The sequence below is a fragment of the Pelobates fuscus genome, chromosome 1 (genome assembly GCF_036172605.1).
Source record: "Pelobates fuscus isolate aPelFus1 chromosome 1, aPelFus1.pri, whole genome shotgun sequence".
NCBI lineage: Eukaryota > Metazoa > Chordata > Amphibia > Anura > Pelobatidae > Pelobates > Pelobates fuscus.
The window spans coordinates 441,439,491-441,457,440 of record NC_086317.1 but is presented as its reverse complement, the minus strand read 5'-3'; the positions used below and the strand labels follow the sequence as shown (position 1 = coordinate 441,457,440).

At 41.6% G+C, this 17,950-nt stretch overlaps 1 protein-coding gene across 1 annotated transcript in view; it reads right to left on the bottom strand.

Annotated features, from left to right (window-relative positions):
• Positions 1-15,868, bottom strand: part of ZDHHC20 (zinc finger DHHC-type palmitoyltransferase 20) — a 46,481-nt gene extending 30,613 nt beyond the window's left edge. Inside the window, exon 1 of the mRNA XM_063429824.1 lies at positions 15,667-15,868. Coding sequence (XP_063285894.1) covers positions 15,667-15,784 — 118 coding nt within the window. The 5' untranslated portion in view covers positions 15,785-15,868. The remainder of the gene's footprint in view (positions 1-15,666) is intronic.
• Between the last annotated feature and the right edge of the window lie 2,082 nt (positions 15,869-17,950).

Below are 17,950 nucleotides of genomic sequence, written 5' to 3'. Positions count from 1 at the left end.
CTAATTGCAATCTCATAAAAGCCATTTTATTTCCAACGGCACAAAACTCCTAAGTTCATGTTTTAGCTAAAGTGAAATATGAACAAATATGCATTTTTGTTTTGCTCATTCTTCAATGATGGTAGACCAAGGCTGGACACCCCGGTCTGTGTGAATAGCATCAGGGAATGAATAACGAGACTACCTACCCAGCTACTTTATAGTCCATGCTATATTCAAGCGGGCAAATAAATAGAGCAAGTCTTGAGGGCAGAGAGACCTGGGTTGGTGCGTAGAGAACAGAGATATCTAGAGCTGCCTCCTAACGGTCTATGGATTTACTTCAATCTGAATGTGGCCGAGGAATCAACAGCTCAAAGAGGCCAGTGGGATTTAGAGTAGTCAGAAGCGGATGCAAAAAGTAGTCTAGAAGGGGGGAAAAAAGTTTCAGTAATTCTTTTTGTAACACTACTAGACCATCATTACTCACACTCACTTTGATTAACGGTGTGAAATATTAGCATCTATTTAACCCCTTAAGGACACATGACATGTGTGACATGTCATGATTCCCTTTTATTCCAGAAGTTTGGTCCTTAAGGGGTTAAAGGGACACTATAGTTACCAGAACATCTACAGCTTATTGTATTTGTTCTGGTGAGTATAATCAGTTCCTTCAGGGAAAAGGCAACTCTAAGAGGAGATGGTGATTGGCCAGTGCTGTGTTTGGCTTGTGCTGGCTCTGCCAATGATCTGCCTCCTTGATATTATCAGCCAATCCTATGCTTTTCTATGGGAAAGCCTTTTAATTGGCTCAGATCATCACTTGTGATGATGTCAGCCAATGAGGCAGATCAGGGGCAGAGCCAGCAGCAGCAGATTGGAATAAAGGCAAGATTTTACGATATTTAGGAGGCCAAGATGGTGTTTTTGACACTATAGGGACAGGAATACATGTTTGCGTTCCTCCTAATAGTCTATGGATCGTTTAACAACCATCTAGAGATGACACTAGTGAAAATGACTCATTGTTTAACAAACAAAATGGGTAGCAAGACGAAATTACGGTTTGCCATGGGGAAAAAAGGAAAAGCGAATACGGGCAATGTAAAATAAACAAAAAAAGAAATTCTTGGAGAATAATATCAGTCCAATCTTCCCAGAGAATCTGGGTTGGGCTAAATGCTCCACTCCCATCCCAAAGTTAAATAACAATGGGGTTCCCCGTCAGACAATGTTGCCAGACCGTATTTTGATATCTACATGTTGTCCAGTAGGATTTAAAAGCACTGCCCTGCTCCTTTTAGATCTCAGCCATGATTAACAGATTTCACAATGAATGTTTGTAAATTCCAATGCCTTCAAAGTCCAGCTCGACAGAATACAGATGTCCAGCAAACACAAAACAATCTGCCAAACCTACTTCCAGATAGCCTCGGATGATAAGAGTTACAGTGATATAAAAAAATCTTTATAATGATGCATGAAAAGATCATGATTATCTGATTCCGTATTTGCAAAATCAATATTCCTCCCCATTTTACATTTACCACTTTTAGGGAACTTTAAAAAAAACATAAAAGTAACCACATATCATGGGGTTAGAGTAGCATTGTTTTGATGGCATTGTGCTGTGTTTGTTGTGCCAATTATGTAGTTATTTTTTAAAATTAATCTTTATTTTAATTTAGATCGTATGCCGAGCTGCCTGTTAACAGCAATACATTACAATTCGTTTTGGTCCCTTAAAGACCCGGCACTACGGAAGCTGAATACTTAGGAAAGCTTGTCCCTAATGCACATTTCTAAGCAGACTCCTTAGGGTATACAGTGCACTTAGAGAATTGTGAGAAGATATCAGAGACTGGGACGTGTTTTACACATAGCTCCTCTGCCCACTAAGAGCTTTAATATCATTTATTGGGAGGAGGTAAAGCAGAACTATCGCCACCAAAAAATACAGGTTCCCAAAGTCATTTGATTTCCCTGCCTGTTGCTCATAATAACTGCTCCAATGTCTAATGAACTGCAAGAAAATTCACAAAAGAGAAGTTCAATGACATCGGTAAAAACAAGTGATTTTATCTGTAAAAGTGTTTTATGTTGGCATATTATTGTCCCTTTAAATGTGATTTACACTCAGAGGGCACAGAGAAAGAAAGTAACAAATGTAGATGTTCATGTCCAGCATTTCATTATACACATACCCATAACGATGCTCCTAATGCACATACGAATTTAAATTAGTGAGGCGAAGCACAGATTGGGTTATTCAATAAATTAGCACTGTGGGAATTAAGCAGGGCATTTTACGTGGAAAAATTATCCACTTCTGCAATCTTCCCTGGTCAGGCCTTTTTTATTTGTATTTTGCGTATGTGTGTATGCATGTGCATATATGGGTATAGATCAGAGGAAAGACAAGACAGGGGGGATATGATAAAACATTTAAATACATAAAGGGAATCAACACAGTACACAATTAAAAGAAGACAACTACCACAACAAGAGGACATAGTCTTAAATTAGAGGGGCAAAGGTTTAAAAATAATATCCGGAAGTATTACTTTACTGAGAGGGTAGTTGATGCATGGAATAGCCTTCCAGCTGAAGTGGTAGAGGTTAACACAGTAAAGGAGTTTAAGCATGCGTGGGATAGGCATAAGGCTATCCTAACTATAAGATAAGGCCAGGGACTAATGAAAGTATTTAGAAAATTGGGCAGACTAGATGGGCCGAATGGTTCTTATCCGCCGTCACATTCTATGTATATATAAGTATACATGTATGTATGTGTGAATGAGTGATGCTCTGCGAGATGAGTATGTTACTTTCCCTTTTTCGTTATGTATTGTGTTTTGAAAAAGAATAAATTTAATTATAGACAAAAAAATAAAGGTTTTGTTCCCCCCCCCCCCCCCCCCCCCCCCCCACAGTATCTTGATATTATTAAGTATTCAAGAGTTCTAAACCTAATTTACAAATATACATCCCAAAATGATTTCCATTAATTTCATTCCTGCATGACGTGGCGGCTAAGTTACGGATTTACCACTGTTTTTATAAACAGTTCTTCAGCTTATTTTCAGAAGTTCGGCATCATCAGAATATGGCTCGCAATCTGGGGACAACTGCAGAGAATGTTTACAGATGGCCTTTTGTAATATATATATTTTTTTTTTCATCCAGCTTTGATATTGGGAGTTTTGCAATTTGGAGTTTAGTTAATTATTACATATTGAAATCTCTGAATTATGTCACAGAACTTTCAGCTATAAAATGCTGGCTTCTCCTGAATTCCCTGGGTTTCTTCTCGCTCTTTCTTATGAACCCACTCAAATACTTAAGCATGTTTACTGGTATGTTAATCGTTCTTTCTTCTCCAGGAAACCATGACATGCACACGGTTTGAGCCCGGTGACCCATCTTCCTTTGGAAAACTGCAATAAACTGTGGTTGTACTGAAAACAACTCACTGTGGGCAGTTGCTTGAGACCTGATTAATCCAAAGACTCTGCTCCAACGGGTTCGAGTGTCGACCTCAATCCAGGAGTTAAGAACCGCTGTGCTAGTACATGTCACACTGAAAAAAATATGGATGTCCCAAGTATTTGGGGATTTCTGACAGATCCCCTTTATAAGACCTCCCCCATCACTATTACATTAGTTTTATGCATTGATTATGCCAGTATTTAAACTCAGCCTTGGCTTTATCTGCAGTCAAAGAACATTTCATTAAGAATACTTTAAACGAGAACTGTCACAGTTCTCTTATCACAGAAAGCACTTAAGACATGTTTACTGTTGTGTGACATGGACCACAGAAGTATAAAACATGCATGTCTTTGCAGAACATGTGGGTACCGATACCAGCATTCCATGCAAGCACGAGTCCATCCAATAAAAGATGCAGATTCGGAGATTTCAGTAAATGTCAAGAGGCGCGCCTGTCGTAAATCCACACTGCAGTGTCCCTTTAAAGACAACAGACTTTTTATGTGAATTTTGAGCACTGTCGTAAGAGACATTTACACTTGAAATAAAAGTTTTACGCTGGTTATGACTTAATATTTATCAGTTGTAATACATTCTAATTTTTCCCTTTTTTCAGATCATTAGATTTTACTTTTATTGTTAAAATAAGTGCGTATTTCATAACCATTATCGACAACTTCAAACCTCGAGTACAACAAATACACAGTGTTTCCAACACACACGCAGAACGTTACCCAGTTACAAGTTGGAGGAACACCAAACACTCTGAAAGGATTGCAGTGTTGCGGACCAAGCTTGTATTCACCGCCTTAAAAGGATAAATAATCATATGGACACACGGTCATGTACACACAGTCTGTATCAGTTCAAACTTCCTGTACAGATGACAGAAACATGGTTTCAACCTCACGCTTCCTGTGAATACCTATATCACTATAATCAATCAGTCTTTAGATCTGGATGCTTAGGTGAACTCATGATAAGAGATACATTAACCTGTGTGCAGTTATGGAGGTCAACTGAAAAATTAGACGTGACACGCATACCTATTTGTGCCATTCAGCGAGCAGGACCATATGTTCAGTGTTTGATTGTTTTTCCTTGATTATGTTTATTCGTTTACCTATACGTGGACATCTCAGTGGCCATGCTATTATATGAGCTGAAGCTGAACATTCCCACTGGTCGAGGGCCCTTTGATGTACTAACGTGCTTTATTTCTGAATGCCTGCCCTTGTTTGATGAAAGCCCAAAGAAAAATTGCAAAGGTTTGGAGCAAGTTCAAGAACTTATGAGCACCGTTTCTACTTTAAATGCATTATTTCTTCATATATTCTCTGTATAAAACATTACAAAAATAAGTCTTTCACACTGGATCGGCCCTTTAACTAGTGTTTAGACACTTCACCTTCTTGTGGTGAGGGTTTAAGTTATTTACAGCATTGGGTGTTGGTATTTACATAGATAGATAATGAGTAAAACATAGATGTTGCCATAATAGTGTGAGGCAAACAGACTTTGCATATAACATGAACGCTCCCATCCATAGGCGTGCGCAGCCTATTGCATTAGGGTGTGCACCCTAAAGCACAAGCCGCATATATATATATATACATATATATATATATATATATATATACACACACACACACACACTGTGCTGTGCTGTGTGTGTGTGTGTGCTGTATGTGTGTGGGTGCTGTGTATGTCTGTGGGTGCTGTATGTGTGTGGGTGCTGTATGTGTGTGGGTGCTGTATGTGTGTGGGTGCTGTATGTGTGTGGGTGCTGTATGTGTGTGGGTGCTGTATGTGTGTGGGTGCTGTGTATGTCTGTGGGTCTTGTATGTGTGTGTGTGCTGTATGTGTGTGGGTGATTGTGGGGGTGGAGGTGGGGGTACATTACTTGCAATCCCCCCTCCCTTCTTACCTTTTGTAGGGAGGGGGGATCCTGTTGCTGCTGATTCCTTCCCTGGTGGTCCAGTGGAGAGTGAACTCTAGCCCCTCTGGGGCTAGAGTTCACTCTCGCGAGATTTGAGTGTTGCCGCGGCAACGCTCAGATCTCGCGAGAGGAACCCGGCGGAGCTGCCGGCAATAGCTCCGCCGGGTCCTCTCCTGCCTCCCTCCCTGCATGTGGGTCAGTGGGGAGGAAGGCTGAGAGCAGAGCCGGCGCTCGGATAGCGCCGGCTGTGCATGAGCCGACAGGGGGATCCTGAGATCTCCCCTGCCGGTCTCAATATACATAGGCGTGCCGCGGGATTAGGGTGTGCCCAGGCACACCCGGCACACCCCGTGCGCACGCCTATGCTCCCATCACAGGGTATGGGGGTTATAGCTTTAACAGTGCTGGGACGGGAGTAAATTAATCTGACTGCAAGCTCTTCAGAATCAGACTTGGGTGTCGTATTTAACAAGATCGTTAAAATAAATCTCAGCATTAGTTTACAATTTAATTTTCCCTTTAGATTATCATCTTCACTACTAATTTATTTGTAAAGAAAAAAAAAGGAAAAAAGAAAACACTAGATTGCACTTTTTCTAATGGAAACAAAACATGTAAAATGTATTTTAAATCTATTATCAATTGCTAACTTGAAAAATAGTTTCTTGAATCATTAATGGGTTACTATAGCCCACCCCCCTTTTTTGTTTAAATTTATACTGCCCTCTCCAACTACTTTGTATGTCCACCCCCTGTTTTAAACCCAAAGTCTGTTAAAAGAGTAATAATTTGTAGACTTGCTCCTAGCACTACCTATCCGTGTAGACGCTCATTACGTCTATCGCCAGTACGCAGTCTGTGCAGACGACAAGTGTAATTTTTGCACAGATTTAACATTAGGCAGACCTGAAAGAGTTCCAGGCTGCCTAATTCTCGTGTGCTGGGTGTGCACCTAGCTCCCTGCACATAACTGCAAATATCTCTCTCTATTTGCAGCCTTTCAATCAGAAACACTGCACATACAGAGTCCTTCAACCATGACCACTTCTAAGAGCAGAACTGGTCATGGACATTTGAGCACAGAGAGGACGGGGAAATACAAACCTGATGCACAAAGGAAAACCAACCTAACTTGAAACTTTGTAAAGGAGTGCAGAGTTTTAAACTGCATAAAACGGGTGCGATAACTTAATAATTCTGTAGAATATCCTGTACCCAATATATAGGGTGATTCCCTAAAGCAAGCATTGTTGGGAAATCAAATTGAAGAGGACCGGCACAAAGATCATGGCGGCAGCTCTGAAGGACAGATTTGGGTAAGAAAAACACACCTTCCCTACACTGCAGCCACCGGACACTCAGCGGACCCGTCACCACCAGGGGTCACCCCAGATGCTTACAGAGCTGCTGTAAGTAGATTTTGCATCCCTCGGAGTGCCCCTTATAATACATAATAAAATATCTGTGGGTTATGGTTTTACATATAAAAGATCCAATATACATAAAAAATTTATTTTATAGGTGTGGACATAATTAATAAAAATTAGGTATATTACCGGAGTTCTAGTCCTGATCTAAAACTAGACCTAGGGGTTAATGACAGTTTAAGTCAATAATGCAAACACTTGCTTGTTGATAACAGTAACACACCCAGAGTTTCGGAATTTGAGACTAGATCATGTGATACAATCAGCTGAGACACACTTGCTTGAGGTACATGTTTTGTTTTATTTTCGCAATGTGCTCCTCCTCTTCCTCAAACAATCAGGAGTAGTCGGCTTTTAATTAGGGCTGAGTGCATGTTAACTAAAGCTCCTGTCAAATCTGTAAACACTACCCATACCAAGGAATCCAGGCCGAGTTAAATGATCAGATACATATTTCAGCTGTGGAAAAGTCAATTTTTGGAATGTAATTGCAATATTTTGATTCACAGAAGCCAACGCTGGTGACGTGCTTACTGTGCTGTAATACACAATCAGAGTAGGAGTCATTACATGTCCATTCCTTTACGTCCTGTGTGTGCATATTAATTCAGTATAACACAGGGAATCATGGGACATTAGGAGACTTGCATTCAGAATAAACGGATATGCCCTTTACTAAAATACAATGTGACAATTCCTTTAAAGTAAATTAATGGGGCGCTCTATTCAATACCGACTGAACAAGGTTTGGCACTTAATGGGAGAACGCAACTGAATAATCTTTTAGCACAATAAGCAACATAATGAGTTGCAGTGGTTATGGTGGATAAAAGTATGTATATAAATATGCTGCACAGTGAAATGAACTTCGGTGGTAGCAGATCAAAGTATGTGGAACCCTGTGATAAAGTCAGAGGTAATTACAGTCAAGAGATCTTGTCTGAATATCAAAGGAGAGATTTTCTACTGAAACTCCGAGACAAGATGTTGACATGATAATATTCCGAGTTTGAGATGATATATTTTCTATAGATTCTGAAATCAATATAGTATAGTTAAGGCACACCTCAACTGATAGGTCAAACCGGCATTTATTTCACACAATATACACGCAACAAAATGTGCATGATGCCATCAACTCGGAAATCCATGCGCATAAATACACCAGAAGAAATAGTAGCTAGACCAGATTTCACTGAGCTCCAACTACTAAGGCCACTAAGAAGGAATGTCTAAGGATTACAGAATCCGAACCTAAAATCATCATTGGAACAGGGAGTGGTTGGACAGTGCTCGTAATAACCACAGTCTTCTACAGGCGTCTGGGTCACAACTCCTCGCTGGCTGTCGGCGAACTGAAGCAGATTTTGGATGGCCAAGCTTGCTCGGAGTTGTATTACAACATTATTTTTAGTAGTGCAGTGACCAGAATTGCCGTTATATGCGCTTGTTGGATCTCCCAACATAAAACCGTTTGTCTTGTGAGTGGACACACTCAGGAAGTAGCCTCTTGTTTCAACACTTTAAAAGCTAACAGTATAAATGACTTGGAGAAAATGGGAACTAATAGTATAAACACATGTCCTTCCCACAGTTTAAAGGGAAGTAGTTAAAAAGGCTAAATAAAACAAAAAACTGTATTACATTTACTTTCTGGAGTATTTCTAGATTTGTGTTCCCTTGACTAGTGCAACATTAGGACGTGCTCAAACCTTAAAGGGATACTATAGTGCAAAGAATACAAAGCTGTATTCCTGGCACTATATCTCCTTCTGCTTCCCCCATCCCTCTCACTCCCCAGGTTGGTAAATAATGGGTTAAAAAGAGCAATGACTCCTATGATGTTGCTCAATGAGGAGGCACTAGTGCCAAGAGTTCCAGGTGGATTAATGTTAATTCTGTGTAAACAGAACTGCATTCATTGGCTGATAGAGGTCAGTGGTTGTTCTCAGACAATAAATAAGGATTTGACTGGTTTCTACAGAGCTGCACCAGCATGGGAGGAGACCAGGGAGGACCCAGGTAAGAGGTCAAACCGGTACTAAACGGTTTGCCCCTCTACCGGGCCAAGGTACTCCTGGCATCATAGCCACTACAGTGGCCCTGAGTCACCCTTTAACTCCCATTTAATGTATATTTGTCGGGGCCTCTTTGCCCTGGCTGAAGGTAAAATGTAAAAGTAATTACAAATATCACAGCTACGTTGAAATTCAGCCAAATGTTTATTTTAAATAATGTCTAATTTACAGCCTGTTATATAAAACAAATTTTACCTTTCTTGATATACATTATTTATACAGGATTAGAAATGTTAAGTGTAGCACTTAAATATTTTATTTTCAACCGTTTTGCCAAACATTACTGCATATTAATGGGAAGGTTTAAATAAATTAAGAAGCATTTAAAATATGTAACTTTACAGCTAGCTTGGGTCAATGATGAAATATAAAGAAGCAGTGTTCTCCAGAACAAAATATTCAACCAAATGGTTTATTCACCAATTAAGTGACCTTTAAGAACCTTTAAAAACACTAAATACACAGCAGAACCGGCTCTGCAAACGAGCATTCATGGCAGAAACAAACACTGTGGATCCAGGCAGCAACCCACGCGCTCTCCCAGTTTTGTATATTACATACGCTCAAGACCCAGGTGCCGTACACGACCGACTATTAAAGACAGTTCACGCAATGGTTATGTTGCAACCATGAACGGACACAGACAAAGCATGTAGTCAGGCAGTTTCCTAAATCCTAATCCTATAGTCTTTGATGCTAATCTAATTGGAACTGAATTCATCACTGGATTCCTAATAGTTACAAGGGCAAACGTTTGACTCTCTTAACGAATGGCTCTCCTGTAAAAAAAGACAAATACAAATGTATCTCTTTCATTTTATTTCATTTCAAAACTGATCTCTCTATGCATTGGGGATAGGATTATATTTTATGGGGGGAGATTTATCAACCACAAAAAAGGCACTGGGGATAAGTGCTAAATAAAGCAGCAATCATTGTGGAAACGAATAAAATGGCACTCAACATTTAGAGCTCAACACAGTACGTGATTTGCCTTCATAAATTTTCCTCCAAACGTCTAGAGTTGAGAGTTCTCCCAAAACATATACGCACAAAGCACACAACTCAATCCTAGACTGTAAGCTTGTTTGAGCAGGGTCCTATTCAACATATTGTTCCTGTACATTTTCTTGTAATTGTCCTATTTATAGTTAAATCCCCCCTCTCATAATATTGAAACACGCTACAGAATCTGTTGGCGCTATATAAATGGCAATAATAATAATCCTAAATTGCTGTGACTGCAGCATACAGACCAGGAAACAAACATTAACGGACAACGGTCACTTGAAAAATATTTACAATAATAATCCTTTTATCAAGCTTTTATGTTAAATAAAGCATCCAGGCCGCCCCATAGGAAACCATTGAATCGATAGTTTCCTATGGGGGCGTCCATGTCAAGTGACCGAGTTTTACTCGGTTGATGGAGCAGAAGTACTATCGGCATGACCGCAGTGAACCAAACCCAGTGCAGTGCCACCTCATTGGCTAAGCACAGCCGTGCCCTTAGGAGACTCAGGTAAGTCAGTTAAGTCACTTGTTTCTGTCCGGGCTGGTTTTATTTTCAATCAGATGTTAACTTGTTGTATAAGTTTTCATCTCCTGCTTTGTAAATTGAACTTTAATCACACACAGGAGGCAGATTGCAGAAGGCTATTAACAGACAAAGAGATAATACCGTATAAATTAAACAGAACTTGCAATAAAGGAAGTGTAAACAGTAGATGACGCTTTCCAGGAAGTGTTAAGAAAGGCTGTGTAAGTCACATGAGGGAGGTGTGTCTAGAGCTGCATAAACAAAGTGATTGAACTCATAAATGGCAGAGGATTGAGCAGTGTGACTGCAGGGACATGTTCTATACACCAAAACTGGTTCATTAAGCTAAAGTTGATTTGGTGTCAATAGTGTCCCTTAGTATTTACGTGTTTCTCACAAAAACAGTGTTTTTTTTTAGGTGCTATAAACGCTGACGACAGACGCATTTTATGCACAGAATTAAACATGATGCACGTAAAAGGTTGAACACTAATGACGCTGTTACATCTCCAGAAGCAAACTTCTTTAACTCTTTGCGCAGCGTGAAGTAATACATGAGAAGACTCCAAGCTTGAAGGAACACTTTAATAGTTACTTCAAGGCAGCCTTGTCACTCACAAATTTGTGAATAACAGGACATCTTTGGACACAAAGCACTGGAAGCACTACAGCTTATTGATTTTATCACTGACGTTTTGCGGAGGTCTGCACAACTACCTATTTAACAAGCCAACTTGTTGTGTTCAGACATGGGCTGCCAAAAAGTACATGCCTCAGGTGTCCACCCTTCCAACTCTCAGCCTCATGGCTGGCAAAGCATCACAGACGCTGTATCTATAAGAGCCGGGGACGTGCCTTTTTCCACCCCTGCACTAAAACGATGAAACGAATATAGTTCAGCAAGTGGTAAGACAGAAAAGAAAGCTCTAAAGAAGTCTTTGATCAAGCATGAGGTTTATATAGCTTTTGATGTACTATTCCCATCACCCTCAGGGCGTAGGTGCATTCACTGGCATTCTTTGTGTGGGAATGCTGAGCGTTACAAAGTGTATGCTGTAATAACGAACTGTTTCAAATGACAGGAAGTATCTTCCCCTGAAAGTACATTAAATTTTGAACCAAATATTGCACACGCTAAGTCAGAGCTGGCTGAATGAACCACATGGCACGCTGCTTCAGCGCAGGGAGAACAAGAAAAAAACATATTGGTGAAGGCAAAAGGTTTGAATAGATTTAAAAGTGATTCCATTATGCATATCAGAGTTCTACAAAACATCTATTGCTTAATGCAGACAATGTTTTACATACAGCGCCGGAATATTGGCAGAACCCACGGCTCCATTTACTATATCTCCCCTGCTCAGAACAAGTTACACACCATGTGTCACCCAAACTAGTGACACATTGCAAACAGACAAGGACATCTTATACAGTTCCCCTATTACTCTATAGTTATCTCTGCATTGTGCAAATAGACACCTAAAAAAAAGAATTAGAGGCGTGGAGTTATTTATAATATTCTACACATTTCCTGCACCTCAACAGAAAGCTAAATAAAAGTAATACAGGCTTTTAATATGTTAAACATAACATGTGCGTCCTGTTAAACAAGTATACAATATTATATGCAATACTACATCTGTATGTCTGGCTAGCACATTGTGATGACATCACAGGATTTAAATGGGGAAAAAAATGAAGAACTCAAACACACATCTAGCGTCTATAATTGAGGCCTATTCAAAAGGCAGGAAAATGAATCCGCAAAGCAATGTAGACAACGCACAGGACAGCGAGACTGTGAAAGCCACCACATTCTGCAGAGAGGTGCTCATTAAGAGGGATTTTCACTTACTAAAATTGAGGGCAAAGTGGAGATAGTATCAATCTGCAAGAAAATATAAATATTTGCAAACAGAAAGGGCAAAATTAAAGTGGTGCTCTAATTATAAAAATCTCTTCAGCTCATGGTAGCGATAATGGGGCAGAGATCCTTCAGGTACAGTCTCCCTAGTTAGTGTCATACTATATTCGACCTCTCCGAATTACAATAAACTCTATGAAGCTTATATTGCCCCATTAAAAGATCAGTCTGTGCACCATATAACCATAACCACTACACGGAGTTCACTGCTAAACCATTTGAGTTGTCTGACCAAAACTGCAGGTTCACCAAATGCAAGATATTTATCTGTTCCACAACACTAAATGACATTTGTTAAACACACAGCTTGAGCAATAATAAACAGATTAGTGTCAACTCGTGGAATTAAAATAAAAGCATGCTCTATTTCCATGTGTAAAAGTGATATATTATTCAACCCCATATATATCACACATACAGTTAGCGACAAGTATTCACAATCTTTGATCTAACACTGGCAGTAATATGTATACACACCGTTATAGTTAGAACAAGCTGTGGCAACGTATGAACACAAGCCAGATTACAGCCAAGTGAGCACTAATGCACCAGAGACGGCTGTGGGCTGCACACACACACGCACACCGTGCCATCTGAGGACCATCGTACAGTACAATACAAAGAATAGATCTATAGAATTAATTTCGCTTGATTCTGCCCCTGACTCGTGTAACGACTGTCTTGTACATTTCATGAACTCACTGCTGACACCTTATACACAATGTTACAATCTGTCGTTTGTCTTTGACAGTCTATAAAAGTGTTGTTATCGTATGTAAAACTTAGTTTCTATACAGACCAAAGAGAACAGCCTTACAGGATACATATTATAATATATATATTTATTTTGTTGTGTATGTGCACACAGACTAAGGGGCAGGGATTTAGAACATATGTCAACCTACATAAAAGGCCACTTTGTAGATACAGGTACATCTGACTGTGCATTTGGTACATTTTTCTAAACTTTTTTTTTTTTTTTTTACAAGGATTTTTGTTGCCTCCCTCGCTTTACATTTTTTCTCAGAGTTAAAATATTGCATGACATTATAAACACCGTGGTTTGTACTACAGAGTGTGCATGCTGTGGCACCCACAGAGAAGAGTCACTGCATGCACACCCAGGGTATGGTATGCAACCTGTGCAGGTGTTGGTAAAGGTGAGGGTGTGTAAATGCAGTAGGGATTAAGGGGGGTTAAACCAGGGAGTATATTTTGCATGGATGTTTGGATGCAAGGAGTAGTTAAAATGGCAGGGATGACCAAGTGAGGCTTATTTGGCATGTAGACATTAACAGACATTGAACACACACCACATATACGGAATAATACTGCACACACAGAAACAATGACTAACACTCCCACACATATGACAGTACACACACAAAACAATGACACATGTACATACTAACACCAAACACAAAAATACACTGCAACTAACGTAAACACTTACTGCCATGGTTTGCACAGACATGAATACCACCATAAACACAAAAATCAGACAATACAATTCATAAAAAAAAAAAAAAAAAAAAAGACCAGATTGCCAAAGAAGAACAACTTTGGTGCAATACTGCCCTAAAGTCGCCTAAACATTTTATAGGATATAATATATAATTATAATATATTAACCACTAATGAGGGATATACATACCGCAGAGAGGAATATGGGTTTTTAAAATGACACCATAAGAAGCATACACGTACCACTGAATGCAGTCAGGGAAGTGATTTTATATATGCTGTTCGTCTGAGAGAGACATATAGCACTGTATACAGATACTTAGTGTTTTTATAATGTTAGTCTATGAGAGACATGTATCACTGTATACAGAGGGACAGTAATTTTTTTAAATAATATTCTCTGTGAGAGACATGTATTACTGTATACAGAGGAATAGTGACTATTTTTATAATAGTCTCTGTGAGAGACGTGTATTACTGTATACAGAGGAATAGTGATTTATTTGATCATATTATAATATGAGATCCTGTGTCAGTGTTTATGGAGGGTTGTGATTTATGGGGACAATCTGTATTAGTACAGGAGGAGGAGGTGGGATTTGGATAACATTTTATGACAGGTGACACACAATGCTGCTTGCTATATGTGAGATGTTATATATAGGATACATAATGACAGGTGCCAGCATGGAGGGGCTGTCCTGCACACTGTGTGTACAGCCTGGTGCATTGATGGGTATACCCATGGCAGGCATGGAGTTGGTGTACAGCCTGGTGCAGTGCTGGGTATACCCATGGCTGGCATGGAGGAGGTGCAGTGCTGAGTATACCCATGGCTGGCATGGAGGAGGTGTAGAGCCTGGTGCAGTGCTGGCATGGATTTGTTGCAGTGCTGGGTATGTTACCCATGGCTGGCATGGAGTTGTTGCAGTGCTGGGTATACCCATGGCTGGCATGGAGGGGGTGCAATGCTGGGTATACCCATGGCTGGCATGGAGGAGGTGCAGTGCTGGGTATATTACCCATGGCTGGCATGCAGGAGGTGCAGTGCTGGGTATATTACCCATGGCTGGCATGGAGTTGGTGTAGTGCTGGGTATACCCATGGCTGGCATGGTGCTGGGTATATTAGGTATATTCCCCATGGCTGGCATGGTGCTGGGTATATTAGGTATATTCCCCATGGCTGGCATGGTGCTGGGTATATTCCCCATGGCTGGCATGGTGCTGGGTATATTAGGTATATTCCCCATGGCTGGCATGGTGCTGGGTATATTGGGTATATTCCCCATGGCTGGCATGGTGCTGGGTATATTGGGTATATTCCCCATGGCTGGCATGGTGCTGGGTATATTCCCCATGGCTGGCATGGTGCTGGGTATATTCCCCATGGCTGGCATGGTGCTGGGTATATTCCCCATGGCTGGCATGGTGCTAGGTATATTCCCCATGGCTGGCATGGTGCTAGGTATATTCCCCATGGCTGGCATGGTGCTGGGTATATTCCCCATGGCTGGCATGGTGCTGGGTATATTCCCCATGGCTGGCATGGTGCTAGGTATATTCCCCATGGCTGGCATGGTGCTGGGTATATTCCCCATGGCTGGCATGGTGCTGGGTATATTCCCCATGGCTGGCATGGTGCTGGGTATATTCCCCATGGCTGGCATGGTGCTGGGTATATTCCCCATGGCTGGCATGGTGCTAGGTATATTCCCCATGGCTGGCATGGTGCTGGGTATATTCCCCATGGCTGGCACTGTGTGAGCAGGAAGCCCGGGTGCGGCATGGCTCGGTAGAGGTAGGTAATAGGTTACTTACAGACACACAGCTCCAGCACGTACGCGTAGTAAGACCAACACACGACCAGCGAGATGAACAGCACCGGGATCCAGCCCACAACCCGCTGGCAGCAGCGCAGGACGTGAGAGGGCGCCATGATCTCCCCAGCCGCCAGCACCAACCGGGACTGAGCAGCCACTGGCACCAGGGGCGCCAACCAGCACCGCCCACACCACGAGGCCACGCCCACTCCCAGCGCTACGTCACCAGCCATGCCACGTCACGGAGCTCCGCCAGGCCGAGCGGGGGCTCACCTGGCGCGTGACCGTGGGATAAGAGTGGGGAAATCGCTGTCACGTGATCGCGCACTATAACACGGGTCACGTGATAAGGGAAGAGGGTAGTATTGTCACGTGACTAGGTAATAAATGTAATATTAGCTCTGTATAATAACCAGGTCCATGGAAACGTTCACCTAATTTATTCTTACATTGCTGCCATATTATCGCCGTCATTCTCTGTGCATTCAGTTTATATTATTATTATTATTATTGCCATTTATATAGCGCCAACAGATTCCGTAGCGCTTTACAATATTATGAGAGGGGGGATGTAACTATAACTAGGACAATTAAAAGAAAACTTACAGGAACGATAGGTTGAAGAGGACCCTGCTCAAACGAGCTTACAGTCTATCATTGTCATTTACTGTTTCATGTACTCCGTTATTAAAGGAGCAATATAGTGCCAGGAAAACAAACCTGTTCTCCCGGCACTATAGGGTCTTTAGGTTCCCCCCCACCACCCTTAGGGCTCCCCTCACGCTGGGCTGAAGGGGTTAAAACCCCTTCAGCCACTTACCTTAATTCAGTGCCGGACTCCCTCGGCGCTGGTGACCTCTCCTCCTGCCGTCAGTGCCAAATGCACGACATTCAAACAGCCCATAAGAAAAAGCATTACTAAATGCTTGCCTATGGACGTCCAGCGTCTTCTTACTGTGAAAATCACAGTGAGAATTGAGGAAGCACCTCTAGCGGCTGTCAAGGAGACAGCTACCAGAGGCTGGATTAACCCTCAGTGTAACATAGCAGTTTCTCTGAAACTGCTATGTTTTCAGCTGCAGGGTTAAAACTAGAGGGACCTGGCACCCAGACCACTTCATTGAGCTGAAGGGGTCTGGGTGCCTGTAGTGGTCCTTTAATATTTTGGGTGATAGAATCTGGTTGCTAAACTTTTCAATTATATACAACACAAAGGGGATGCTGTGCTGGGAGGACTTCCTCCTTGGTCATAGAGAGCAGCGCAGGGGAGAGACAGCTCAGCTCTGCACAGAGGCATCCAGGCAGCTGCTGGTAAGTGTGTTTGTGTGTCAGTCTTTGTGGGGTGGATCGGGACAGTTTGTGTTGTGTGTATGGGTCAGACTGTGTAAGTGCTTGAGCTCCCTAGAGAGATACCTCTCATCTCGTGACCTCCCCTGTCCCAGATGGATAGGCAGCCTTCTCAACCACCATGGATCTGATTGTTGCACCCCTCCCTGCAAGGTAAGTTCATGGAAAGGGGAATAGTCTTAAACCCCCCCCAACCCCAAAAAACAATTATTAAAGTAAAAATTGTAAAGCTCTTCCCTATGCAACTCTCTACACCCCCCTGAACACAGTACATCCTCACATACAGTACACTCCCACCAACACAGAGTACACATTTGCATACACACAGTGCACCTCTCACACACATCTCTTCACCCACACACTCATATATACATACCTACATGCTTCACCCCATTACACACTGAATCATATATATATATATATATATATATATATACACACACATATATATATATACACACACACATACACAGCTCCTTGATAAGCACACAATGCAACCCCACTACACATACACTACAGTCCCTAGATGCAAACGCACACACTTTACAAGCCCTTTCAGCACACACACAATCTCAAAAGCTCCTATACATGAGCATGTGCTCACACTACAGCCCATAGTTACACATAGTATACCGTAAACAAACTCCTCCATACACACACCACCACAGCCCCTTTTAAACACGATAGAAAATAATCTTGCATTTCCTGAAAAGGTTTTCCAGTTTCCGTGAAAAGGTGCCTTGTCTGTAATAAAGGAAGGCGCAGCAGTGGAACTACAGAGAGTACTGGTGTTGCTGTTACACCTGGGCCCATCGAGTGGCCCGTGCAATTAGAGCCACTTTAGTCACCCAAAACAGTTTTTGCACCAATGCCCACTCTACATGAGTTCCGCCACTGTGCAGCAGCTTCCACGGCACACAAGCTCTTCCCCTGCA